The sequence below is a fragment of the Condylura cristata genome, unplaced genomic scaffold (genome assembly GCF_000260355.1).
Source record: "Condylura cristata isolate star-nosed mole 26May11 unplaced genomic scaffold, ConCri1.0 scaffold00025, whole genome shotgun sequence".
NCBI lineage: Eukaryota > Metazoa > Chordata > Mammalia > Eulipotyphla > Talpidae > Condylura > Condylura cristata.
Window position 1 is genome coordinate 1,386,398 of NW_004567126.1, and position 25,673 is coordinate 1,412,070.

Consider the following 25,673-nt stretch of genomic DNA (forward strand, 5'->3'; position numbering starts at 1 on the left):
GTCTTCCTGGAAGATGTCATCGAAGTCGTCGTCTTGATCGGCTGCAGGAAGCCCATGTGGATGGGGTCTCCATTGAGTGTCTTCTGAGGCCCACCTGCCCCTTGGTAGGGTCTCTCACCCCATCTACCAGCGGCCCCCCTTGCTGTTCCACGGCCTCCATGGCCCCCACTGGAGCCCTCCAACCCCGTGCTCCCTGCTGGGCCCCCTCACTTGTGCCCAAAAGCAGCTGCTCCTCGCGGGCCTCCTGAGTCAGGGCTGCAGACAGATGACAGCAGCTCAGGAAGGCGGTGATGCAGTCTGGACCGTGGCGGACATGCCGGGTCCTCTCTTCACACGAAAGCCCCATGGGGTTCTCCCGGAGACCAGTCTCACAGCACTTTCGCTCCAGTTGTGTCTTGAACTTGTTGACTGAGGGTCAGAGTTAGAGGGAGAAAGGAGGGGCTAGGTGGGACCCAAGGAAGCTACGACCCCCCCACCTCATGTCATGGACACCTGGCCCCTGACGAGGCACTGCGGCAGACGCTGTCCCTAGAACCTTGTCTGTGTCTTCTCCTGGGAGACACACAGTGAACCCACAGGTGAGTTCTGAAGAGGAAGCTGAGTCCCAGAGGTCAGGCGCCTGGCCCTGAGCCATGCAGCTCACAAGTTGCAGAGTGGTGCTGTACTCTGTGCTGCGGTCTCTTCCCCCTTCCTCTGATGGGACTGGCAAGGACAGCTCTCTGACTACATTGTGATTTTGATTCTTGAGCCTCATTATGTATTTTCAAAAAAATGAAAGCATAAAATGCTATAAGTAGTAAGCAGAATGCTTCCAAATTAGCAAACTGAAGAGAGGCATTTAAAGATAAAAAAATGTAGTGATTAAAAAAGTTCTACCACATCGGATAGATTAAGATATTGGGAGCTAAATAATATAGTTGATCATAACCACAAACAAATAAAACAACCATCTATATTATAAAGTTTTTGTCAGAGGTTAGTTAACATGAATTTTGGTGTCAGAGTTAAGGTTTTACCTCAAATTTTTATTAGATTTCATTTATTTCCCCTTATTTAGACCTGTCAGATCATCAGCATTGCTCAAGGAAGCAAAAAAAAACAAAAAACAAAAAACAAAAAATGTAATAGTCATGATCTGTGCTTGGAACACCAGCCAGCTCTGCCAACTCTCCCTTCGTCTCCATGCTCAGAGCTTCCTGTGGGACCCACAGCCTGGGATTGAGGATGGCAGGTCCCGTCGATGATCCCCAGCACTCAGTTGCCCTTTCTCCTTTCGTGGACACCCCTTGATGTCACAGAGGCTACACATCTGAAAGTATCTCCTAGATCCCCTTGCTGCTAGGATCCTGCCACTAACATGCTCTTATGTCAGATTGGCAAGGTGGGCAGAAGAGACCTGTGCAGTAGTAGCAGGGTGGGCTCCAATCTATGTTTGCTTTTGTAATGGGTCCTAGAGAGACCCATGGCCTGTGAATGAGAAGACGTAAACATCTACCTTGTTTAAGCTACTGCCACACCTGGCCGACCGTCATCAAATCCCTCCCTCCCTTTGAAGTATTTGAAGTGGTTTCAGTTTTCTGCAAACTGAAGCTCTGATGAGTGAGTAGGTCAGAGTCAAGAGTGAGCACCCGTCTGACCTGCATTCCTCTTGGTCTCCATCCTCTTCAGGGAGCTGCGGCGGCTGCGAGTGGGAGGGGTGCTCTGGGGGCATTGCCAGTCTGGGGTGGAGAGGAAGAACCAGAGGACAATTGTCAAGGTCATTACCAACATTCTTGCTGTTGATTGGATGTTTGCTGGCTGCCCAGTGCTTTACGTGGGTCACCTCATTTCTATCCCGTGACACATGCACATGTTCAAGACTTGGTCCTTAAAAGTTGTGCATTTTCAGCAAGTCATTTAACTTTCCTCACCGTTAATTACCCCTCCGAAGTAAATTGATCTTTTCATAGTTTTATCAATAGAATCATGTATATAAAGATACTTAGCATGGGATCCAGCTTGTAAATTGAAACTGTTGTAAAGATCATGATTTACAACAGAAAGATGACAGTCTTAGCTGTCCCCATTATCACTTTTCCCTCCCCTCATCTGTGGCAAATGCCATCTTTTATATGTAATTCAGGATGAGGACTAGAGTTCCCAGGCTCTCTTTCATCTAGAGGGGGCATGGGGCTGCTTTCTGGTTAATGAGCTGTGAGCTACATGTCCTCTCGTCCCTTCATTGTGGGGCCTGGGATGAGATTCTGATGGTTTCATCTTGGGATTTGACGGAGCAACAAGCTTTAAGAAGCATGAGTACCGGAAAGACCTCTGAACTTGAGTGAGGAAGAACCACAATACATCATTTAAGCTACTGACACACATGACCAAATGGATACCTTAATTAGCATATAGTGAATTACTTCTATAATTATCTCTATTTTATGAATAGAGAAATTGAGACTGAGAGAGGCAATGTGACCAGCCCCTGGTAAGTGGTAAGGTCCTGGATTTTCACCCCAAACCCAAGTTCCTCACCACTAGGTATCTGTCCCCCAACTCCTTCCCTCCCTCCACCTGTACCTGAACTTGCCAGGGTGCCCATCCCTGTGCTCAACTTGAGATCCAAGCCAGCATCCTTGAACACAGCAAGCCTGTCTTTCCCACTGCCTGCTGTGCAGCCAATGTCGTGTTCTTCCACCACATCCCAGACCTGGGGGTCAAGAGAGGAAGCTGGATTTGGAGCCGCAGCAACCATCTAGGAGGGTAAAATGATGTGCTGACTTGCTGGCTCAGATGTTAACTCTCACATCCTCTCCCACTAACTGTGCCTTTTCTACCTGCCAAAATCAGCCATGCTCTGGCTCAATCACTGATCTTTTTTTTTTTTTTTTAAAGATTTATTTTATTTATTCATTCAGACCTGGGGTACAAGCTAGGGGTGCAGGGGCAGTGAGAGGCTTCACCAGAGACAGTGGGGAGCAGAACAGGCAGATCCACAAAGTACACTGCTGAGGGGAGCAGTGGGCAGGTTAGGGTTAGAGGTCTGCTGCAGATCACCTCCGGGGCTGGGGATCGAACTCTCACTGAAGTGGCTGCTGCCAGCTTGCAGTGCTGTGTTCTAACCCATTACTTCACCAAGGAGGGCCTCAAACACTGATCTTACCCATTTTATGGCTGAAAAAACTGAAGCTCCAGCTAGAATTTCCGGGCAACCAAAGCCCACCTGCTCTTACCTTCTTCTGTGTGAGCTTGTGTTTGCTGTTTAAGATGTAGACAGCCTTGTCCACAGCCAGCAGCCCCACTGTGGCCTCAGCGTCACCTGTCACCTTCAGTTCCACCACGCTGTTGGGATCATAAGTCTGGGAAAATTCTTCATTTTTCAGACCAACTTTCAGCTGAACAGAAAAACGAGCTGTCAGGAAACAGTGTTCATAGATTCCCCAATACACCTACTGCTTTGGTGGGGCATCAAGGAACCCCACCAGAACCAGGTCCCATTCCACACACTTAACACATCTTCTCCAATCCTAGATGGAGCTTTGAAAGCTTCCTCTTTTTCCTCTCCCCTGCCCCCAGGCTGGGAACCCTTGAACTTTATAGATTCTCTCCTGAGCTTTATGTGGCTGTAGAATGTCCAAGAGTTTGACTCACCGTTCCCATGCATCTGTCATTCACATCAATCCATAACGAGTCAGCCACCAGCTCAGGGTCCTGACCCAGCCCCCGGGGTAGTAAATAAAAGGCCAGGATGCGGAAGGAGGGCAACATCTCTGAAGTCACATCGATAATGGCGGATGTGTAGATACTTCCTTGGCTTTTTGCCTGATGTTTGGCATACACAATCTGACCCTTACTTAAGACCTTGGATACAAAAGAGGCCAGGGATGAGAAGGGTCAGGCAATTCTGTCCCCGAGGCTGTCCCACCCCCTAAGGGAGGCCTCTAGTCCATTTTCTTCAGCCCCCCACCACCTTGGTCTGAATCTCTCCCACCTGGTTCCTACCAAGCCAGCTACCCAGGGGTGCCCAGGAAAGTACTCTTTACCAGGATGGTGAAGTGAGATATCTGACTCTTGGCTTCAGGATTCTTATGCCTTGTATTAAGGCTCAGGTAGATGTTGCTGCCAACTTCTGTGCCCAATGTCTTCACCTCGATGTGCAGGAAGTTCCCTGACCCATCCTGAGTTGAATAAGGCAAAGCTGTCATGCTGGTTGACGCCTGTTCCTCTGGCTGGAGAGGCTCGTCAGTTTCCACCTGGGGAGAGACACAGGCAGTGAACCCCTGATACTTCTTCTGGCTCACCCAGCCCAGCCCCTCCCCCCATGCCCATCAGGTTGGTACCAGGAGAGGGAGCTGCTTCATATTAGCATCTGTGTTGATGGTCAGTGTGGCCACCCCGCTGGGTGAAGTGCGTACTCTGTGGTTTTGGCAGCGGACAAAGACACCGGAGGCTGGGGACCCGTCAGGATTTGAGACGAAGACCTGGGGAATAATCTGGGGTCAAATAAGGGCAGGCCCGAGGGTGGCCTGGCATGAGAGGTAGGAACTGGGAATGCAATCTGGGTGGGGACACCTTTGTGCAACGGGGCAAATTGTTCACAGAATAACAGCAGAGGCACCGTTCTTACTGGCCTTTAGGAATGGCGGCCCCTGGAGCTCTGCAGTGTCCACCAGATGTAGTGCCTGGCACTATGGGTGGGGGTTGGGGAGTTGGATAGGGTAGGAAGAGGTATGAGAGGTTGGAGAAAACTTGGAGTTGGACTGGCACCAAAGGGTGTGTCCAGCTTTCCTAGTGCCCATCAGACATCCCAAAGTCACCCTAAATAAAGGTCTGTAGAAACACCAAGCTCACTGCAAATGCAGCCTCCAGATGCACGCCTAAGCACCACCTTCCAGCTGACTGTGGGCTCTCAGGCCCCTCAGACATTCCAGAGCCATCACCACACTTTGAAGGGACCTGGGTGAAGACTTGGGCAAATCTTGGGATTGGTCTAGGGTACAGGCTGGGCTCAACTCTCAAACAGGTAAGCTGTGGTGGACTGGAGAGCTCAGAGCAGGTTTTTATCTCCTGGAGGAAGGGTCTGTTTGGGAGACATGGTTCTGAGTCCCTGGGTGGTGTGAACCCAGACTCTGACCCTAAAGTGGAAGGGCATCCCCGGCTTGAAGTATTGCGGTGTCCTGGTGAACTTGATGCTGTATGGGCTCCGAACAATCTTCACTCCTGAGATCTCTGCCTGGACCATTTCACCACCTGGAGACACAGTGAGGCCATAAGGTCTATAAATAAAAACATTTTTCTGTAGGTGATGGGGCCTGTCTTAACGAGGACACGGAAAGACAGTAACACAATTTCAGTTCCTTCCAGTCCTGCTGATGTTTTCTCATTTCTCTAATGAGGAAACTGAAGGTGGGGAGAAGCTGAGTGTAGTCATTAGGATCGTGGGAAGTAGGGGGACCCTGGGAGGTCATGTGCCTGAGGCCACGAGGGTGGTGGTCTGGGGGTGGAAAAGAACACAGTCTCCTGACCTCGCCAGGGGCCTGGGTGAGGGTGGCACCTGAGAACACAGTGACGTTGACAAAGATGGAGGCCCCGATGAACTCCTCTTCTGGGCCTTCAAATGCGGTCATCAGCATGTCCTTGCGGAGTGAGATGTGACCTAGGCCTTCAGAAATCTGTTCTCAGAGCAGGAGAGAGGAGAGGAGATGGGGATAGTTTCTTGGGGAGTGGAGCACGGCCTAGGCAGGGGGGCAGCAAGGGGTCAGGACTCAGTCACCTCCACACGCTGCAGGGAACTTTGGATGGGCATCCGGTGGGAGCCCTGCTGGATCCCGAAGATGGCCAGAGCGTTTCCATCGACCGGCTTGTTGAATATGTACCTGAGAGGTGAGAATGGCACATCTTCAAACAACTAGCAACAACAAATGTTGGCGAGGATGTGGAGAAAAAGGAACTCTCCTGCATTGCTGGTGGGAATGCAAACTAGTACAACCACTATGGAAAACTGTTTGGAGGTTCCTCAAACTGCTAAACATGGAGCTTCCCTATGACCCAGCAATCCCACTCCTAGGTATCTACCCAAAAGACACAAAAACACTGATTGAAAAAGATACTTGTACCCCCATGTTTATTGCTGCTTTATTTACAATTGGAAAAACATGGAAGCAGCCCAAATGCCCAAAAGTAGATGACTGGATTAGAAAGATGTGGTACATATATACAATGGAATATTACTCAGCAACCAAAAAAGAGAATCATGTCTTTTGCAGCAACCTGGATGGAGCTGGAAAAGATCATGCTTAGTGAGATAAGCCAGAAAGAGAGAAAAATACCGGATGGTTTCACTCATAGCAGGAGTATAATGGACCAGGCGAGAAAATAACAAAAATAATGAACAACCATATACCAGAGACATGTTGTGGGGGTGGAGTGGGGAACAGGATCAAAAACGGGGTGGGGGAAGGGAGGGAAATGCACGGGACTATGGTGGTGGCACAGGGGTGATTTGGTGATGGGAAACCCGTGGGGATTACAATCGAGATGGAAAAAAAAATGTGCAAAATGATGTAAAAGTAAACTTTGTAATAAATAAAATAAAAAAATACTAAAAATAAAATAAAATAAAATAAATTGGACTTATAAAAAAAAAAGAATATGTACCTGGGGGAGAGAGGGCCATGCCCTGGCTCTGAAGCACACACAACCACACTATAGGGATGGGCTGTGCGATCTCAGGGGGGGCTATGGTGCTAAATATACAACTTTAGGAGGGGCAAAGATGGCCCCTGGAAGCTCAGATGGTTTGGTTGCTGACCCACACAATGCTGGGAAGTAACAACCATGTTTCATAAAGCCTTTTTGGGCTGCAGGTGTGGCCTGTACAATCTCATGGGCAGTGTAGGTGACTAAGAAGATCTCATGGGTGGCTGAGTGTCCCTACCACTTCTCTTTCTCTCTCTCTTTCCCTTTTAGCACCCTTGGGCTTCTGGACAGGCTAAGGGGACGGGGACTCACCAGGCCTGGATGTCCACACCTAGAACCTCACTGTTGAGGTGGAAGAAGGTCTTGTTTGGCTTCAGCTGGACATCGAAAGATGGGAGCACTAGATGCAGCGAAGGCAGAGGGCACCATCAGTATTTCACCGTTTCCTTTCCCTCCTGGGCCCTCCCTCCTCCTCCTTATCCTGTTTCTTCTTCCTGATTCTGAAAACGACAAGGGCTGGGACACACAACCCTGCTCACCATCACCAGCCCAGGGCCCAGAACACAGGAGGTGCAGGGTGCCACCTCCTTCTGTTGCCAGCCCCATGCCTTGTGTGTACCCGCCTTGCCCCTCGCCCCCCCCCCAACATTTCTTCTCACCATACTCTTTCACTTCAAAGGCTGTCTTGAACTTCTGCTCTGCTGCACTTTGGTACCTGGCTTCGATGCTCCAGGTCCCAAGACTGAGGCACAGAAAGTTAGGAGAGATGGGGAAGGTAAAGAAGAATTTCCAGCCCTCACCCTTGGGGCTTCCGCGGGCACCTGATGAGCTCAGGGAGATGGAAGGAGCTTGCAAAGAAGCCGTTTTGCACCAGCAGGTCCTGGCTCTGCACAGTGATCCCCTCTGGGTTCTGTGGATTTGGAGATGGGGAGTTTATGCCCAGGACTTCAATGTGTCATTACTCCCCACGTCTGGGATTCACCGTCTCAACAGGAAAGGCCACCTTGATATCCAGGGTGAATGTCTGGCTCACAGGATCCAGCTTGTGGTTCACAGTGAACACTCGGTATTGAACTGGAGGAGGGGAGATTCAGTGTTGGGTAGGCTTTGGAGGAGAGTGTAAATGTTAGGGTCCTGGGAAATGGGGTGACCCCGGGAAGGTGGAACATGCTGGGCATTGGGGTGCCCGGGGCTGAGACAGAGCATGGCCCAGGTCAAGCGCCGGGGCACAGTACCCAGGTGCTCAGGGTTGTAGATGGTCTTGTCTGTCTGGATGAAGATGTAGCCAGTGTGCGGAGCCACCAGCACCGGCTTCTCCATGAAAGATGAGGCCGAAGTGGGCGCCCATTCTACACGGATGATGACATACTGCTGGCCTGGTTTCGGGGGATATACCAGGTTCTCAGGAATCTGGGGAGAGATGTTCAGACCTGTTAGGCATCTTCAACCCTGAGGGCAAAGCCCTGTGCCAGATCACGGAGAAACATCAAACGGGTGCCCTTGGGCTCTGCTTTTGGAGCAAGGTCACCATACGTGATTATGCAGGTTGGATAAGGACATTCGGCCAAGGTGGGTGGGAAGTGGGACTGGGGGGACGCAATCCAGCCCAGGTCAGCTTCCCGAGCCACCAGCAGAGGGCGCCTTTAATAACGGCCCCACTCTTCCGGAGCCAGACTTAAAGGACTTTAGGTCTCTAACTGCAAAGGACATAAAAGGAACGGCAAATCCCTCCAGGCCTTGCCGCTATTCTCCAGTATCCTTTCTGGGTCGTTCCTCTGGAGTCTGTCCCTCGTCCCTTGCTGCTCACCCTCCCTTCGTGGCTCTTTCCTGCCTGCCACTCACCGTCACTGGCGCCTGGCTCATAAAGTGGTTTTCTGGTGAGAGAAGGAGTTGGTGTTCAGCCACCACTGTCTTCTTCACAGGGAAGTCCCACACGATGATTTTCACCTCCAGGGGCCTAACTAGAGGCTCCCCGGAGTCTGAGTGAGCCTGCACATGGATGATGTCAGGGCTACCAACCCGCAGGACCCGGGGGGTCACCAGGATGTACCTGCCAGCAGGAAAACACAAGGGCATGGAGCAGGGGAGGCTCTCCTGGGAGAGACAGGCAGGGCTGCGTGCAGGGAATCACGAAAATGGTAGTTGTGCAAGCAGCTGGCTGTGTTCCCCCCAGTTCTCCAGACTCACAGTGGCTCAGCATGGATGAGGGGTGTCCCCAGGAAGAGTAGAATCAGCCCCAGTGACCAGGGCATGTCCGTGGTGGTGGTGGGACAGTGAAGTGAGAACCCAGATGTCAGTTGTCTGTCCTCTTGTTTGCCCTGACCTGTTTGCCTTGGCTTTTCCTGCTGAGTTAATATCTAAATGAATGCGGGGGTTGGGGGGGGAGGGGGGAGGGAATCCCACAAAGTCAACTGGAGGAGAGATGCCACTCAGCCAGGCCTCCAGAGGGACAGGATGGTTGTGTTGGGAAGCGTTCCATCTCCCCTCTTGGGGCCAGAGCGGTGGGTGGGGGGGTGTCTTTTCCATGACTCATGGGATCTTCTTTTGAATCCTTTCCTCCCCCAGCAAGCATGGGAGGTATGGGGGTGGGGCTGTGGACTCAGGACTTGGCTGGCTTTGGCTGGAAAGAGCCTTGCCTCCACTTCTGGCCTTGGGGAGCTGGTGAGTGTGTCTGGGCGTAGCTGCTCACACAGGAGCAGTGCAGGCTCTGCTGATTTCATTGCCCAATCACAGGCTTGAGCAGCCAGATGGCATTTAGCTGCCTGGTTTGGGACCCTCCATAATGGAAGCTTCTGAGAAATCCACAGGTCCATCCTTGCTACTTCCCATCTCTCTGCACCCAGCATTGCCTGCTTTTCTCCTTCCTTGGAAGAAAACAATATTCGATAACTTGCGGCCACTGTCCATTGTTCCTAAATCAGCCTGGGTTCTCTGGGTATCCTTTCCAGAAGGCAAATGATACATATTAAGTCAGGGAAGAAGAAAACACATCATGCCTGAAGCATTCCTGGAAGAAGGCTTTCTCTGTCCTGAAATAATTCTTACTGGCAGTTTAATGTGCTCATTAAGCATGTGGAACCAACTCGTGGTGTCTGCCTTTTAGAAGCAGGAGGGGTCCAGACAGGTTTGTCTGTCTCTTCCTCCTTCAGGATCATCAACATCGCCAGCTTGGGGAGTCTTGCCTTCTTAGGAGGCTCTTGGCCCCCCTTCAAGCAGTTATAATTTATAGTGATCTAAAGAACATCCAGTATTTACTATGAGCCTGGCCCCTTAGCAAAATAGGGACACTCAAAATCCCTGGCCTCGCCAAGTGGTCACTTACTGAGAAGTGACTACTTAGAGCCTACAGTGAACTTTCTCTTCAAACCTCGGAGCCGCCTATGAATTGGATTGCCCATGCCCTCACCCTTTAGACTCTTTCATGCTAAAACTGGAAAACCAAGTGTGTGAGAAACAAGGAGAGCAGGGTAGTCATGTCTTCCTCAGCATTTGTCAGTACCTATGAGGTTCCAGCCACTGCTCTCCATGTGGCATGTGCACCCACAGAATCCTCACAAGAATTGCCACCCATGTACAGATGGCCTGGGGAGGGCTAGGAGGGTGAGCTCCTGGTCCTGGGTCAGGCGTGTGGGCTACGAGGGTGGTTAACGAATGCTCTTAAGTCTTATCAGAATCCCATTAAGGCATGGATCAGGAAGGACCCAATTTGGGAGGTTCTAGAACACTGGGGTCCGTTTGGGGTGGCATGTTCTGGTCTCCCAGGGCAATCATAGGGCTCTGTTCTGTTCTCCCGCAGCTGGGGGCTGATGTTACTTCATCTCCAAGGGGTCCGCATCTGAGCCTGGAAACAGGCATTCAGTCCCCTCACGTCTCTGTTTTGACTTTGGAATGGGTCCAGGAAGAGAGAAATTGTCTTCAGGTATTAATGAGTTGCAAAAGAAGTGGGAAACACTTGGAAAACAAATAGGGGTAGCCTTAGGAATATATCCTTGCTAGCCAATGAACAAAAGGATGGGAGTGGAAGTGACTGCAATGAACAAAAGGATGGGAGTGGAAGTGACTGCTACGGGAATGGGTGACAGCAGGAACTCACACCTCATACAGTGGTCTCCAGCCCCAGGCTTCCCCAAAGAAGAATGCTAAGCACTTGTCCAATAACTGCACTGGGCACATGTTACATGCCTGGCCTTGTAGGCGCTGGGGACACATCACTGAGCAAGATGGAGAGTCTGACTGTGTGGAGAGGATATCTGCTGAGTTCTTGCTGTAGCCACGGTTCGCCTCTTTTACTCCTCTCAGCAATCCCATCACCCATTGACCATTTTACAGGGTGAAGAACTGAGACACTAGATAGAAGATGAGATCTTCTGCCCCAGACTGTGCAGCTAGGAAACTAAGGCACAGGGGGGTTAAATGCCATGCCCAGGGTTACACTGCAGGTTCCGTAATGCAGCTGAGCTTCCAACACGGATTTCAAAGGGAATTCAAGGAAGTCAGCAGTTGGGAGAGTGGCTCATGGGCTCCAAGTCCGACAGTAAGGGGAGGAGTTCGACTTCTCCCCTTGGCCAGGAGAGGGCGCCCGCGAGCCTCCTAGCAGGCCGGGTAGCAGCACTCTGCCCCCTCCCGAAGGAATGCCGGTGGTGGAGGGCGGGGTTGTTGACCCCAAGCCCAGAACAGCTGCTGCAACCCCGGCGGCTCAGATTCCTCTCCCTTCCCCTCCCCGGAACCCCGGGGGGCCTTGCGAAAGGGGAGGGTGTGAAGGGAATATGTGTGTCCTGTATTTTGGCTCCCTTGCCCAGGCCTTCCAGCCCAGGGCTTCCAGGGAAATGTTGGCAGGGCCTGGGAGGAAAAGAATCATACAAATATCATTGCCATTAATATCTGTCATCTATGAAACACCTACTTTCTGGCATTCTGGGATTTTCTTGCCCAGAATGTCTCCATTTTACAGAAGAGGAAACTGAGCCTCTGCAAAGTGCCATTTCTTTCTCAGTTAGGAGTGTCAGGAGTTTCTTAGTGGACAGAGCTCCAGGACGTGCCCAGTCGTTCCCTTACAGGCCCAGCCAAATCTCCTCAGGTCAGTTCTTGGCTCCCTGAAAGCTTCTGATCTCCCACTTGTACTCCCCAAGGCTTCTGGAACTAGCCTGGCTCCCTGATCCCAAAGGGCATCACATGCCTCCCTTCTGGATCCAGGGAGTTCTGCTCTGGTAATGAGAAGCTTGCTGCTGAAGGGAGAGAAAGAATAATTCAGCAGTCACATTTGGGGTTGATTAGTATTAATGCTCTTTGGGTTTGAAAGTGCCATGGATTACAATAATAGACACTCTCACAGAACCCACAACTTGGTCAGGGACAATTACTCATAAATAAGCAGTTATGTGGACCCATAGGAACCTCTTAATTAATTCAGCCTGGTGAGTCAAGGAAGGCTTCCTGGAGGAAGCAGTATTTAGACTGAGATCTGAAAGTCTCAGTCAAGTAAGAGCAACCAGGTGAAGAGATTTCGGTATGGAAGAGAGAAGAATGTTTTGTTTCAGGAGAATGAAACATATTTTTGTGTGAAGACCTGGAAGTAAGATGGGGCATGATGATTTAGGGAGCATGAAAAGGTCTTTAAGTCCTTCTTGTTAGATCAAGGAGAGTCTCATTGTGGTACACTAATTTCCCCACACATTCATTCATTAGACATTTACTTAGAGTGTCTCCCACTTGCCATTTACTGTTGTTGATTGTTAGCAAATAGACATTTGGAGTCTTAGTTCCTTGAGTGGAGACAGGAACTAAGAATCACTTAACTGTGGTATTTAACAGATGATGAGAAATAAAGCAAGTTCAGGGAATAGAGTGACCAGGTGCTGTCTTATGATTAGGGAGGGCCTCTCTGAGAAGGTGATTGAGCATTCAAAGGAGAGAAGGAGGAAGGAGAGAGCCACGTGGCTATCTGGGAAGTGTTCTACACAGAAGGAATAGTAAGTGCAAAGGCCCTGACATGGGAAAGTGTGTAAAGTGTTTAAAGAACAGCAAAGAGGTCAGTGTTTTGGAATGAAGTAGGAGAGAGAGTGGAGATAATGGAGATGGATAGTCAAGGGTTAGATCATGTAGGAGGCCTCACAGCTATAGATTTGAATCCAAGTAGGAGGGCAACACGTGGAGAGTTTGAAAAGAGTGGTGACATTATTTTTCTGTTTTAACAGAATCAGTCCGGATATGTTATTTCTTACCATGATGTGAAATTCACCAGTAACCAAAGCAATGAAATGAATAATTCCACAGCATAAAAATAAGGCCAAATACCAACTACAGAACCTCAAAAAAAAACCAAATCCAAAAACTAGGATGTTCCTAATGTACATCATATGTAAAAAGTTTCTAGGAGTTAAAAACAATTCAGTGGAAAAATTGAGGCTAAGGTGTGGTCAGAGTGTCCATGAAAAATGAAACACTACAAGCTCTGTAACAGGCCACCCTGGTGGGCAGGCGCCCCCACAAACCTCCTGTGGCAAAGCAGACTGAGTTGGAGCCCAGGCTGGGGAGGTGACCCACGTGGCAGCAGACTGCTTCTGTTGTGGCCGCTGCTCCCCTCAGCAGTGTATTTCAGTGGATCCGCCTGTTCTGCTCCCCACTGTGTCCAGTGAATCCTCTCACCTCCACACCCCACATACCTCTGGCTTGTACCCCAGTTCTTGTATGCAAAAATAAAAGTAAATGAAACAAAAATCTTACAATAAAGGAATAATTCTTTAAAAAATGTTATGTAATGTGAAAAAACATTTGACTTCACTTATAGAAGAAATAAAAGTTAAACCTGGAGAAAAGTGAGCTATTTTTACCCAGTAGATTGGAAAACACTGAGAAGACTGATAACACACAGTGTGGTGAGGCCTTGGGAAGTGATCATGCTCACATATGGATGTTGGTCCTCCCCAATAGAAATGAATTTTGTAATATTTATAAAGATTACAAATGCATAGTTCTTTAGCCAAGTAGTCCCATAGCTGGGACATTTGCACATGTGTGAAATGATGTATGTATACAAGATTATTCATTGCATTCATTTTTATAATAGCAGAAACTGGAGCGAGCCCAAAGATTCTTCAGTGTGGGGATGGTTGCATGAATTATCAGCTTTCTACACAATGGAATATTTTGCAGCTGTCAAAGGAGTTAAACTGTCTGCTTGGAGTGATAGAGAAAAACTTCCAAGATATAATGCTCAGGGCCAGAACTATAGTTCAACTGTACATGTATAGTATCTGTTTTTTTTTGTGTGTGTATGAAAAAGTTTAATAAGTATGTGTTTTGCTAAATGCTCCATTAAAGTATTCCACATTTACTTTAAAATCATGGTAAAACATATGCAATGTAAAAGTTACTGTTTTAACCATTTTTGAATGTCCAGTTCAGTGGCATTAATTTATGCTGTTGTACAACCATCAACACTGCCCATTTCCGGGACTTTTTCACCTTCCCAGACTGAACCTCTGTCCCCATTAAACTAAAACTCCTCATTTCCCCATCTCAGTCCCTAGAAACCACTATTTTACTTTTGGTCCATGAATTTGCATTTCTAAGTGCCTCGTGGATGGACTCACGCAATCGACGTGTCCTTTTGTGACTGGTTTATATCATTGGCCTGCTGGCCTTGAGGTTCCTCCAGGTTGAAGTGTGTTTCAGAATTTCCATCTTTTTCAGACTGAATACTATTCCTCTGTGTGCAGGTACTATGGTTAATTTATCTACTCATCAGGTTTGTTCTTACCGATGACTCCATCAAATTATGACAGTCAGGGATGGTGGATCAGGAACTGGTGAGTTGAGAACAGATTTTTTTTTGGTAAAACCTTCTTTAATTACAAATTTTACTTACAGAGAAGATGTTTCAGGAATTCTTTGGGATGTCTGTGGAGAGTGGATTGTAGGTAGGCAGATGCAGGAGTAGGGGTGGGGGCTGGTGCAATACTCCAGGTGAGAAATGATGGTGACTGGTTAGGCTGGGGGCCAAAAAGGTACCGCAGAGTGCTTGGTTCTAAATATGTTTTTCAGGTCACTTGAACAAGACCTCCTGATAGATTAGCTGTGAGGTATGAAAGATAGAATCTATAGAGTTCTTCTAGAATTTTGACCTGAGCCAAGAGAAGAGCAGACCTGTCTTTGCTGACATGGGAAAGGTTGTGGGGAGAGTGGAGGGAGTTAAAATCAAAGGCTAAATGTTAGTCTGTCTTTAACACCTTTGAACATTGGCCAAGTTTTGTTGGTCAATGATCACAACAGCTAGAACAGCTTTTTCCTCCTCCACTGCAGTTATTTTTACAGGTGCTATCTGGTGATGATTCTTCCTTATGGATAATGGAAACTAAATCAGAGTGACTTGAGCTGCAAAAGAATTTATCATGTGGATTTTGATGTCTCTAGAAATCATCAACCTAGGAAGATAGAAGGAGACAAAGTGGGGAGACCAGAGCTTAAGTCTTCCCCCTGAGGTCACTTGGCAGTTCTGGCTGTGCCAATCTCCTGTCCCTTTTGCTACCTTTCCTCTCTAACCCCATCTTTCCTTTCGGTGGTTGGCCATCAACGGTAAATCCTGTGTGGCTCACCGTCAGTGCCACCTTTGAATGCTAAGCTCCTGGGGAGGTTCTTCACTCATACTTGCCCCTTCGCCTATGTCATGGAAGTCCTCAGCACCTGCTTGGTTCATAAGTAAAGAAACTGATTCTGTGCAGGAAAATTGAAATATAATCCACATGCCAATGAAAAACGGCTATTTTTTAAAAGTGCACAACTCAGCAGTTTTGGTACATTCACAAGGTTGTGCAACCACACCCACCATCAGATTGCATGTACTCTTTTGCAGGTGCTCCTGCGCGCTTCAAAAGCCCAATATTCAGATGGCAGGAGTTGATTTGATAAAGAAAATAAGAAGGAGCCTCATTATTTCTGTACTGACTCTAAGGGACCTTCTCCTAAGACTTTGGACTCTTCTTCCTAGGAGAAGAGGACACTGGAGCCCCCTGAAGACCAGTGGAGAAGTAGAATTTGGACAACTCTGTCCTGCACAGACTCAGTTTCTTTATTTACGAACCAAGCAGGTGCTGAGCACTTCCATAGACTTAGGGGCAGATATGAGTGAAGAACCTCCCCAGGAGCCTAGCATTCAAAGGACGCTGATGCTGAACCCCATGGCTGCCTGCCTGAACAGTGGGCACTGTTCCTGCTGTCTGGGCACCATTGCTGCCCTGCTCTGTACAAGGGGCACCTTGCCAGGGTCACCCAGTGAATAAGAGGCAGAGCCAGCACTCCCACAGTCCATGTGCTCTGAATCCTGCAGAGGAGGGTGAGGAGGGGACACTGTCAGTGGGTTCAGAAACTGGTGATAAAGTCTACCTAGCACAAAATTTATCTTTTTACTCACGTTGGAGTGTGCATTTCAGTTGTGTTAAGAACATTCACACGACACCCCCACCCCCTGCCCGTAGACTCTTCCTCTTGCAGAACTGAAACTCTGGCCCAGTATAGTGATTCTCCATCTTCTTTTGCCACCATTCTACTTCCTGTCACTATGAATGTGACTCCTCGGCCTCACAGAATTGAAATCATACATATTTGTCTTCTCATGGCTGGTGCGTTTTGCTGAACATAAAGTCCTCAAGGTTCCCCCAGGTGGAGCCGGTGCCAAATCTCTTGCCTTCATGAGGCTGGTGATGTTCCACTGGGCCTAAGGCCGCCGGTGCCTGTTCATCCATCCGACATGACAGCTGGTTGCTTGCACCTTTTGGCCACTGTGAATAATGCTGCTGTGAGCACGGCATGCACACATAATTGATATCCTGTTTTCAACCCTTTTGGGGTAATAGCCAGAAATTGTATTGTTGGGTCCCATGAACATGTGCTTCATTTTTTGGAGAGACTTCTGTATTATCTTCTGCAGTAGCTGCGTTCTTTTTTTTTTTTTTTTTAAAGATTTATTTACTTATGCATACAGAACTAGGGGATAGGCCAGAGGTGCAGGAGTGGTGAGAGGATTCACCAGAGACAGTGGGGAGCAGACATGCAGATTGATGAAGTACACTGCTGAGGGGAGCAGCGGGCGGGTCAGGAGAGGTCCGTTGCGCCATGTGGGTCAGCTCCTTGGCAGGGGTTTGAGCTCAGGCTGCAGTGGCTGCCAATAGCTTCATAGTGCTGTGCTGTAACCCGTTGTGCCACCAGGGAAGGCCCAGCTGCGTTATTCTACATTCCTACCAGCAACGTGCAAAGGTCCCAACTTCTCTATGTCCCACAAACACTGGTGTTGACCAGAAAAACTGGTGACTCCCCATAGTCCACCCAGCGCTGTGTTTGTGTGTGCACGTGTGTGCATGTGTGTGCGTGTGTGTGTGTGTGTAATGGGGATTTGGATGTCTCTGTATTCCCAGGCCCAAGATAATGAAGTCCTGAGGGTGAGTGAGTCAGTCTCTCATCCTTGCGGTCCATTGAGAATACTTGCTCCTCCCCTAGGCCTCCCTTGTCTTCCCAGATACTGATCCAGCCCCCTACTCTGGACACATGAGTCCAGGGGTTCTCTCTGTGCTCCTGTCTTAACCATGGAGGAGTCCATGTCTGACTATAGAGGGAGGGCCCAGTGCCTTTTGGGGTTCCAGGAATGCCCAGACTCAGAGTGGATTAGGATTAATTTGATGAATGAATGAGCAAGAGTATAGTCTCTGAGATGGGTGGGGACTGAAAAGCCCTAGCTATTCAAGGGTGGGGAGTGTTGGGGGACACTGTTCACTGGGCCATACCTGGGTGCTGAGACAACTGCAGGCCAGGCATCTGAGGCCAAGCCTGAGGAGGCGTGGCCAGCGGAAGAGCAGGTGGTGGGCTGTTTGCACATACACTCTGCCCGAGGGGTCTGCAGCCTTGAGTGCAGTCAAGGGGATGTATCTGGCATTGGTCTGTTTGCGCAGGGCTGGTCTGGCTGAGCTGATGACCTTGACGATCACCTGTGGATTGGAGCCCTGAGCTCTGGAGCACAGGGAGGGGGACGCAGTAGGGAGAGCCCCCTCACACTCAATGTCTTGGAGCTTTGCACACACCACTCACCTGAGCTACATCTTTTGGGCTCTGTCCCACAGAGCGGAAGAGCTCTTCAGAGGCTGGAAGGTAAAAATCTCGGAAGTAGCGTAGAGTATCTGGATCAGTACTTGGGAACTCTGTGGTAGAAACCTGCTCCAGAATCTTCCTCTCAAAGTTGGTGACCACTGGTCCTGGCTCCACCAGGGAGATGCTGGGAGTAGGAGTAAGGGAAAGGGGTCTGGGTCCCATCTAACTGCTACCCCATTTTGTCCATTATGGGTCCCCATTCCTCCTCATGCTTCTCCCCATTCCTCCATCATCACGTATTTCACTCCCCCTCACCCCCCATCTCTTTCACTGCCCCCCTTTCCTTGTAATGCTTCCAGCACTGGCTCCCACCCCCCTCGTTGTCTCCCATCTCTCCCTCACTGCCCAAGTACCCGCCTCACTAGATGTTGAACTCAAGCAGCTGGATAGCCAAACTCTCGAAGAATCCCTCCAGGGCGAACTTGGAGGCTGCGTAGACATCATTGAACATGACACCTGAGAGGATTAGAGGAATGTGAGTACTTTGGGGGATCTGAGTGATAGACTTTGTGTGTCTAGAGGGTTGGAGGGTTGGGGTTCTGTGACAGAGAGAGGGTTTGGAGTCAAAATGAAAGGATATCTGGGACCGGTGTGTCAGGTGTCTGGTATCATGTGATGGAAGCATTTAGAGGTGGGATGAGGTTGTCTTGGGATGCCAAGTGCCAGCTCTTCCCAGCAGTGCTGCATCTGCCCTGGGCCCTGGAAATCCCCCTATTTCCTCCATCTTCTAACGCCCTATGTCACTTGCACATAGGTTTCTAGGACCCTTGAGGATAAGCTTGGTGTAGCAGAACACTTATCAGTGGTTGAGCAATGAATGTGGCCTCTGAGGTCAGGAGGTGCAGCTGGTTGATGGACCAAAGCAATGTGATTGAGTAACTGCAGCTTCTTCACAACAGGGTAATTTAGTTCCCTTAGTTCCTTAAGTGACTGCTGGGGAGGGGGGCAGATCCAAGGGAATTTCCAAAGGCATGAAGGGTTTGGAGGGGTTCAAAGTTCAAGGAAGAAGGTCCCAGGAGCATGGATGGCAAGTAGGTGTCCTCCATAGCAGAACCATGGCTGACATCACTAGTCAATCACTGTTCTTTTTTTGCTGTGGAAACCCAGAATCCCAAATCTAGACATCTCTGGGGCCTTGTAGGAGATGGGGCCATTTGGCAAGGAGCCTTAGGGGAAGGAGTTCTGGTGTTCTTTTGGGTCTTGGGGAGTGGATGAAAGAGATTTTTGGGGGCATCCATAAGTGGGGTTGAGGCTGGGTTGGGAATTGTCATTGCAGCATCTGTATCACCACTGCCTATTCCTGCACCATGAAAGACATAGCTAATCTATCCCAGAACTTCTTCCTTTTGAGTTTCAGAATCTTCCTCAAAACAGGCTCATTTGGACTATGAGCTAAAACCTATTTGCCATCCTTCCAACCTGAGGAGGGTAGACATTGTAGGTATTCCTGGGGGGAGGGCGGGAAGGAGGCAGCAGGCTCCCAGGGCTCACCCTGCAACCCCATGACACTGCTGACCACCACAATGTGGCCCTGACGTCTTCTCTTCATGCCAGGAAGCACAGCTTTGACCAGACGGACAGCTCCAAAAAAGTTGGTATCGAATACATCCTGCATGGCAGCAAGGCTGAGCCCTTCCAGGGGCCCTACCAGGCCCACTCCAGCATTATTCACTAAGCAGGGGTGGCTGAGTGTTACTTTAAGGTCCTCCCAATCCTTTTAGTGTCACCCTTCCAGGGGTACTCCCTGAATCATCCTACCCCCCACTCTAAGGCCAGGGTCAGTGCTGGATATTTGGGGTGGACCCTTGATGACCCTTAATACAACTTAGCATTGCTATAGTGGACCTTGAGTCTTTGATGGGGGAAGGGCTGTTGAGAACAGCCTTACCTTTAACACATGAGCAATTCAGCTCTGACCCCAAATTGCATCAAAACAGTCACACCCACCCTCCTTTGCAGGCTTTTGCAGACCATGAGTTGCTTCCTCATCATGCTCTTTTTCCTTAATGAGTCATAAAAGTAATTTTTCCAACCACATTTGGTTTTATCTATATATGAGAAGTTCCACTGAATAAAATCCACCATACCCAAGGTCTGAGATTATTTCTCACATCCTTAGTAAACTAATTGGTATTTCAGGCTCTTAGTCAACTTGTTTACCCCTTCGACTCAGGGACAGAAGTTGCCTATGAAGCAATGAGGCTTGTTCTCAGACATTTGAGCAGGTTTGCTATGATGATGATAGTTGCTAAGGCCAAGGAGGGGTGAGTGATCTCAGGGGCTACTCAGTCTCACCCAGCACGTCCACTTCTCCCTGGATGCAGCTGAGACACTGGGCCACTGACTCATTACTGCACACATCCATCTGGGCCACAGTGAGCGTGTGACCCAGAGCTTCCCCGGCAGCTGCCTCCAGCTTCTGCTTCTTTTTCAGGTCCCTCATGGTGGCCACCACTGGGAACAGAGAGCAGAGTTGGGGCAGGGGCTAGCTCCTTGTGTGTGGACTTGCATAAGCAGCCACAGAAGGAGGAAGAATCACAGGCTTACACGCTTGTATTCACCACACAACCATTAATGCATACTTGTGTATATACATTCACATACACCTCCATCCACCCACCCATTCATCAAATATTTAATGATCATCTCCTACACAACACACACATTCTAGATGCTAAGATTATTGCAAGTAATAAGATAAAATCCCTGTCTTCGTGGAATTCATAACCTAGTAGGTAAGAGGACAAATAAATAGAGAACAGATTTTTCTTGAGAAAGAAATACATAAAACCTGGCATCAACATGTGTGCATATGAGCACATGTAAGTGTGAATAGTCACCACTACATCAATATAAATTCAGATTTACTGCACAGCTACCATGTGCCAAACACTTTTATAGGCACTAATGTTAATCCTCTCAAAAATCTCATGACTTATTTTCCAAAGATGGTCACAGTATTATCTCTCATCACAAATGCCCTTCTAGAAGCTTCCCTCCCTTCCTTCAAGACATGAAATCCACTTCCTCTCTCCTTGAGTCTTGTTACTAATTGTGAAGGGATAGAAGATGGTGAAAATGTTGCTGTGTGACTTTGAAGTTTTCGAGAATGAAAGAACTCACAGGCTGTGAGTTCTTCTACAATCACTGTGTAGCAACCCAGTTGTCCTGAGGCCACCATACTGGGAGGAAGTGCAAGCTAGCCCAGACAGAGGACAACATGGAGAAATCCCAAAATTAATGGAAGGGAGAGAGAAGCTTGTCCTACCCTTAGCAAATGTTGGAACCGAGACTGGAACCTGGGTTTGTTGGAGTTGAGCTCACATGCCTGAGTGATGCTTGCACACCTTTCACTGTGTGCGCACTCAGCACACATACACACTCCTGGGAACATTCACAGATTGTTGTGAGCCTGAGTGATTTAGGATGCTGTGGTGATGGATGTGGCCACATAATCTACATGGGGCCAGGACCCAACTGCCTGGGTTCAAAATCCAGCTTCTGCCATTTTCCAGTTGGGCTACTTTTGGCAAAGACTTTTGGCAGTCTGTACCTTAGTTTCCTCATTTCTAAAAGGGGGCAAATGATAGCAACCATCTATCTAGGGTGATGTGAGGATTAATTGACACAATAGATATAAAACACTTAGAGGGTGACTGGCTCATGATAAACATTCACTAAACATCATCCTTTAGCAATTTTAGCATTCATCCAACTGCCACACTGCACAGTTTCTTCCCTGGACGCTGCCACTCAGGCTGCCACTCTCAAAGTTGTGCATGTCTCTAAGACAGAGGGCAGAGGCTGGGGAAACAGCTCTGCCAAGTGGGCCAGTAGCTTGTCTTATGTAATGGCTTTTTGCCCATGTGGGCTCTCACTGATTCTGGGTTAGAGGTTCTCATTGCTGGGGAGCAGGTTGGGCAATTTATGCCAGAGTTGTTGAAGGCCAATTTCCTTGATCTTTAAACACCCACCCCGTCTCCCACACCCCCTGTCAGGGACACTAAGAGGCTTATACAGTAATCTGGGAGCGATGGGGGAGGGAATGCCCTAAGAAAAACCTCGAGAATTCTTCTCAAAATATCCCCCATCACCCACCTCCTGCCATTTGGCTTCTTAGCACTTATTATAAAAATTTAATATCTGTATATCGTCTGGTTTCTCTCTCTTCCTCTACTACACTCCTACCCAGGAAAAAGACTTCTGTCTGTTCACATTTGTGTTCTCAGCACCCAGAATGGTACCTGGAACCCAGTAAGTATTCAAGAAATCTTAGCTAGGTTAAGCAATGACTCACAAGGATAGGTAGAAAAGGGACCTCACATGTCCTGGGTCCTCCCCCAAGCCCACAAGGACAACTGGAAGAGACGGGTCAGTGGGAAAGCCAAACTCATCCCCACCCCTCCCAGTGCTCTGGATCCCACCTTGGTAACGCTGTCTGGGGTCATGAGCCAGCATCACAGCAAGCTCCAGGCCAATCCCTGAGGAGCAGCCAGAGATCAGCACAGTCCGAGCCATGGCAGCCATATTGATCCCTGCCTGGACTCGTGACTCCTCTAGCCAGTCACTGACTGCTGCCGCCCAGCCTTGGCTCATCTGCCCCTCCTAAGCACCCTCCAAGCGATCCCCTGCAGGATGAAGGGGCCCAGGGCCCCAATTCTGATCCTAGGCAGACTACTGGAGGGAATTACTTAACCTCAACACCCCTCATTCTTTTGTCAAAAATTTCTTTTCCTCACTGCCACACTTTTTTTTTTTTTAATGGTTGTAAATATTCAGGGCTGAGTGAGTTTAGGGAGCACAGGGAACTAATCAGGGGCATTCTCTTGCAGTCTGTTCTGGACAGTATGGCTCTTCCTGGATCATTTCAAAGAGGGAAAATGGAAAAGTCAGAATGTGGGGTTAGACTTTAGGAAGAACTTCCCAGCAAGGCAAAAATTCTATGAGAGTCTTAGTCAGAGAATTCTCAGCCTCAGATGCCCCTAGGGAGGGAGGAAGAGAAGCTTGGGGAGATTCCCTTTCCTTCCTCCACCCTAGGGGCCTCCATCTCCTTCTTGGGCCAGATGGGGCCCCACCCTTTCTTCTCCAGGGACACAGAGACTCATTGTCTGAGGAGCGGGATACTAGGAGGGGGCAGAGCTGGTTTCTCTTTCCCCAAGGGGGGGGGAGCAATTCTGGGCCCAGGATACGCCCCTTAGGTTCCTGCCAGTAGAAGCTCCTTCAGATTCTGCCTGTCTGTGCTTGTTCAATTGCACTCACAGTTCTACTTCAATTAGGTGCTGTCATTGGGATGGGGGGAATCTCTGTTTCACCCCAGGAATAGCAGGGATCCATCCATGACCTCGTTGTGGCAGTCAGGGGATTTAGGGGCAAGGTCAGACCCCACATTTGATGGGCATGCTGGAAATGTTTGGGATTGGGGTATCCATTTGGGGACCAGAGAGAGGAAGGGAGAGGAGGGTTAAAGAAGGAGTGGGACAATTTATTTGAATATAAAGTTTAGGGGAACTTGAAAGTGGTGTTTTGGAATTTGTGGTGAGGCTTTAGAGGTAGTGTCAGGACATGCATTTATACAATTTGGGTGGATGAGGACTTGGGGAATGGTTGGGAACCCCATTTTGAAAACTAGGTGAGATTTGGACTGGGATTAGGATTCCTTATTTAGGGACCTGAAGCAAACGCTTTAGTGAAGGTGGTGCCTCTATTGTGGTACCTCTATTGTGCTACTATACCACTGGTACAGATGGGTGGATGAGAGTTTGGAGTGAGGGACCTCGCTTGAGGAGTGGGTGAGGCAGAAAAAATTGGTATAAAAATGTTCTGTGTGTAATTTCACCGGCATAGGTGGAAACTAAAGGTTTGAAGGAATGAAGGATATTTTTTGGGGGGCTGTTAAGAAGGTAGCATTTGAGGTAAGGCTGGGACCAGGAATTCTAAGATTGGGTGCAAGTAACTGTCTTGTTCCACTGTGGGGTGGGGCAAGAAGGGCCCAGCTTCCCGCACAAGGCTCCACCTCTAATCCGCCAATCCGCGCACAGCACAAAGTTTTCCAACTCCCCCCACCCCCAGCTGTCAGCCACCCCCACTTCTGCGAGCCCCGCCTGCCTGTCCGAGCTGCTGCTGCTGTTGGGCGAGGCCAGGGCGGGGTTTTGGGCAGTTTCAGCTCATCCCCAGTGGAGCAGCGGGCCAGCAGCGGAGAGTGAGTGCGCCGAACCCGTGGAGTCGCCGCGCCCCACAGCCTCCCAGTCGGGTCCCCGCCTTGAAAGTGGGCCCCGCTGGGATGGAGAGCAGCCTGGGCCTGGGCCAGATGCAGGCTGGCTTCCACCTGCTCCTGGTCTTGCTGCAGTTTCTGCCCTGGATACAGGCGGGTGAGCCGAGGGGAGAAGATAAATCCAGGGTGCTGGTCCCGTGAGGATCCTAGGCTGGATGGAGTTGCGAATAAGGGGAGTGCATGGGGGGAAGGCAGGGCATGCGCCTCGAGTATTGTCGATGGGTGATGTTTCCTTGCCAGTGTCCTACTCTGGGTGATTTGTGGGTGTGACAGCTGGAGGGGGGAGCGGCTTGTGACCATGTTTTACTGGTGAATACTTGGGAATGAATGCAATTTATAGGTTGTGTGTGTGTGTGTGTGTGTGTGTGTGTGTGGTCATTTGGAGTGAAACTGTGTGTGAACTTGGGTGTGGGAAATGATGGTTGTGTGAATATGGGTGACAGGGTGATCCCTAGGCCAGTGATTGTGAGTTGTGGGTATAAACGTGTGTTTGTGAGGCTGACTTGGAGAAAAATTCTTCGTGAGTCTCCGGGTGACCCTTTGAGGGGTGTGTTTGTAATTTGGAAGTGTAAATAGAATTGAATAATTCTGAGGGTAATGGTGAGTGGGCGAGTATGGGAAGGGGCTAATCGGGGACTCAGAGTTCTCTTTTCGCGTTTCCCCCAAGTGGCGTCAACCAATTCTTCCTCTGCCCAAATTGGCGCGCACCCACCTTCTCCCCACCCTCCTCTCCCCAGAGCCATGATCAGCACCATGGACAGGGCCCCGGGAGGCCCGCGGTGAGGGGCAAGGCGGGGCGGGACGCAGGGCGGGGCAGGGCGGGACGCAGGGCGGGGCTCTGGCCGGGGCAAGGCCCCGCCTGTCCAAGAGGAGCCTGGGGGCAGGCAGCACCCCGCCGGACGCAGGTGACGGCAGGGGTGGGGGAGCCCCGACGGGCAGGATGCAGAAGCGCGGAGGGAAGCTCAGGGTTCCTCTCACGGAGCCCCAGGTCCCCGAGCCGGAGCGCCGAGCCTCGGGGAGGCCCCGCCCCGGGACGCCGAGGGGGGCTCGGGAGGTGGCGCCCTGGGTGAGCACTCCCGGGGAAGGGGCAGCCGGCCGCCTCCTTCTTCCAAGGTGATCCGCGCCCCGGGCGCGGCGCCGTTCCCCGAGGCGCCTCAGGCGGCCCCAGCGCAGGTTTTCAAGGAGACTAAGGCCGTGGCTGTGCCAAGTGCGGGGGTCAGGCCTCGTGAGCAGGTGCCCGCTCCGCAAGGGCGGGGCCTCTCCTCGCAGACCAGGGCCACAGGGCCACAGAGCAGCACGCCTGCCCCAGGGGGTCCGACGACAGCCACTGGACACCCCAAACCGCCCAAGAGCCAGGAAGGCCTGCGGGCCCCGCCACGAGGCCCCGGCACGCAGCAAACGGCCCCGGGGCCCTGGGCGCCCCAGCCGGGGGTGGCCCGGGAAGGGGGCGCTGGGGCAGCAGGTGCGGCCGTGGAGGCCGGGGCGACGTCCGGACCTGCAGGACCTTTCTGTCTGAGATAAGAAAGTTACAAAGAAAACAGGAGGCCCCACGCCTGTTCCTGGGCGGGCCCCGACCACCAGCGGG

The 25,673-nt window shown here is 50.0% G+C and overlaps 2 protein-coding genes across 4 annotated transcripts in view; one reads left to right on the top strand and one right to left on the bottom strand.

Annotated features, from left to right (window-relative positions):
• Positions 1 to 16: 16 nt before the first annotated feature.
• Positions 17 to 22,344, bottom strand: LOC101630312 (complement C3-like). The gene is made up of 22 exons (XM_012729383.1): positions 22,242 to 22,344; positions 20,113 to 20,271; positions 19,309 to 19,488; positions 18,180 to 18,273; positions 17,758 to 17,941; positions 17,452 to 17,657; positions 8,524 to 8,731; positions 7,917 to 8,091; positions 7,664 to 7,755; positions 7,482 to 7,591; positions 7,341 to 7,423; positions 6,994 to 7,081; positions 5,756 to 5,858; positions 5,537 to 5,654; positions 5,117 to 5,232; positions 4,323 to 4,463; positions 4,026 to 4,235; positions 3,634 to 3,843; positions 3,216 to 3,377; positions 2,563 to 2,692; positions 1,638 to 1,718; positions 17 to 408 (listed from the first exon to the last, which is right to left on the bottom strand). The coding sequence occupies exons 1-22, from the start codon at positions 22,342 to 22,344 to the stop codon at positions 17 to 19; spliced, it is 3,345 nt and encodes a 1,114-aa protein (XP_012584837.1).
• A 1,620-nt stretch (positions 22,345 to 23,964) lies between these two features.
• COL5A3 (collagen, type V, alpha 3) overlaps positions 23,965 to 25,673 on the top strand; it is a 38,041-nt gene continuing 36,332 nt past the window's right edge. The window contains exons 1-2 of one of the 3 annotated variants that reach the window (XM_012729556.1): positions 24,105 to 24,185; positions 24,756 to 24,867. Coding sequence is in view for 1 of the 3 variants with exons in the window: in XM_012729555.1 (XP_012585009.1) it covers positions 24,098 to 24,185 (88 nt within the window). In the remaining 2 variants the exon portion in view is untranslated. Of the gene's footprint in view, positions 24,186 to 24,755; positions 24,868 to 25,673 lie in introns of all 3 variants that reach the window. The other 2 variants (XM_012729555.1, XM_012729557.1) reach the window with 2 other exon arrangements.

Excerpts from the sequence above, each read along its gene's own strand:
- LOC101630312 (XM_012729383.1), bottom strand. The coding sequence starts at position 22,344 with ATGGCTGCCATGGCTCGGACTGTGCTGATCTCTGGCTGCTCCTCAGGG. Across the intron at positions 5,655-5,755 it reads GTTCCCTGCAGCGTGTGGAG|ATTTCTGAAGGCCTAGGTCA; the intron begins GTGACTGAGTCC and ends CTCTGAGAACAG. Across the intron at positions 3,844-4,025 it reads TATCTCACTTCACCATCCTG|GTCTTAAGTAAGGGTCAGAT; the intron begins GTAAAGAGTACT and ends TTTGTATCCAAG.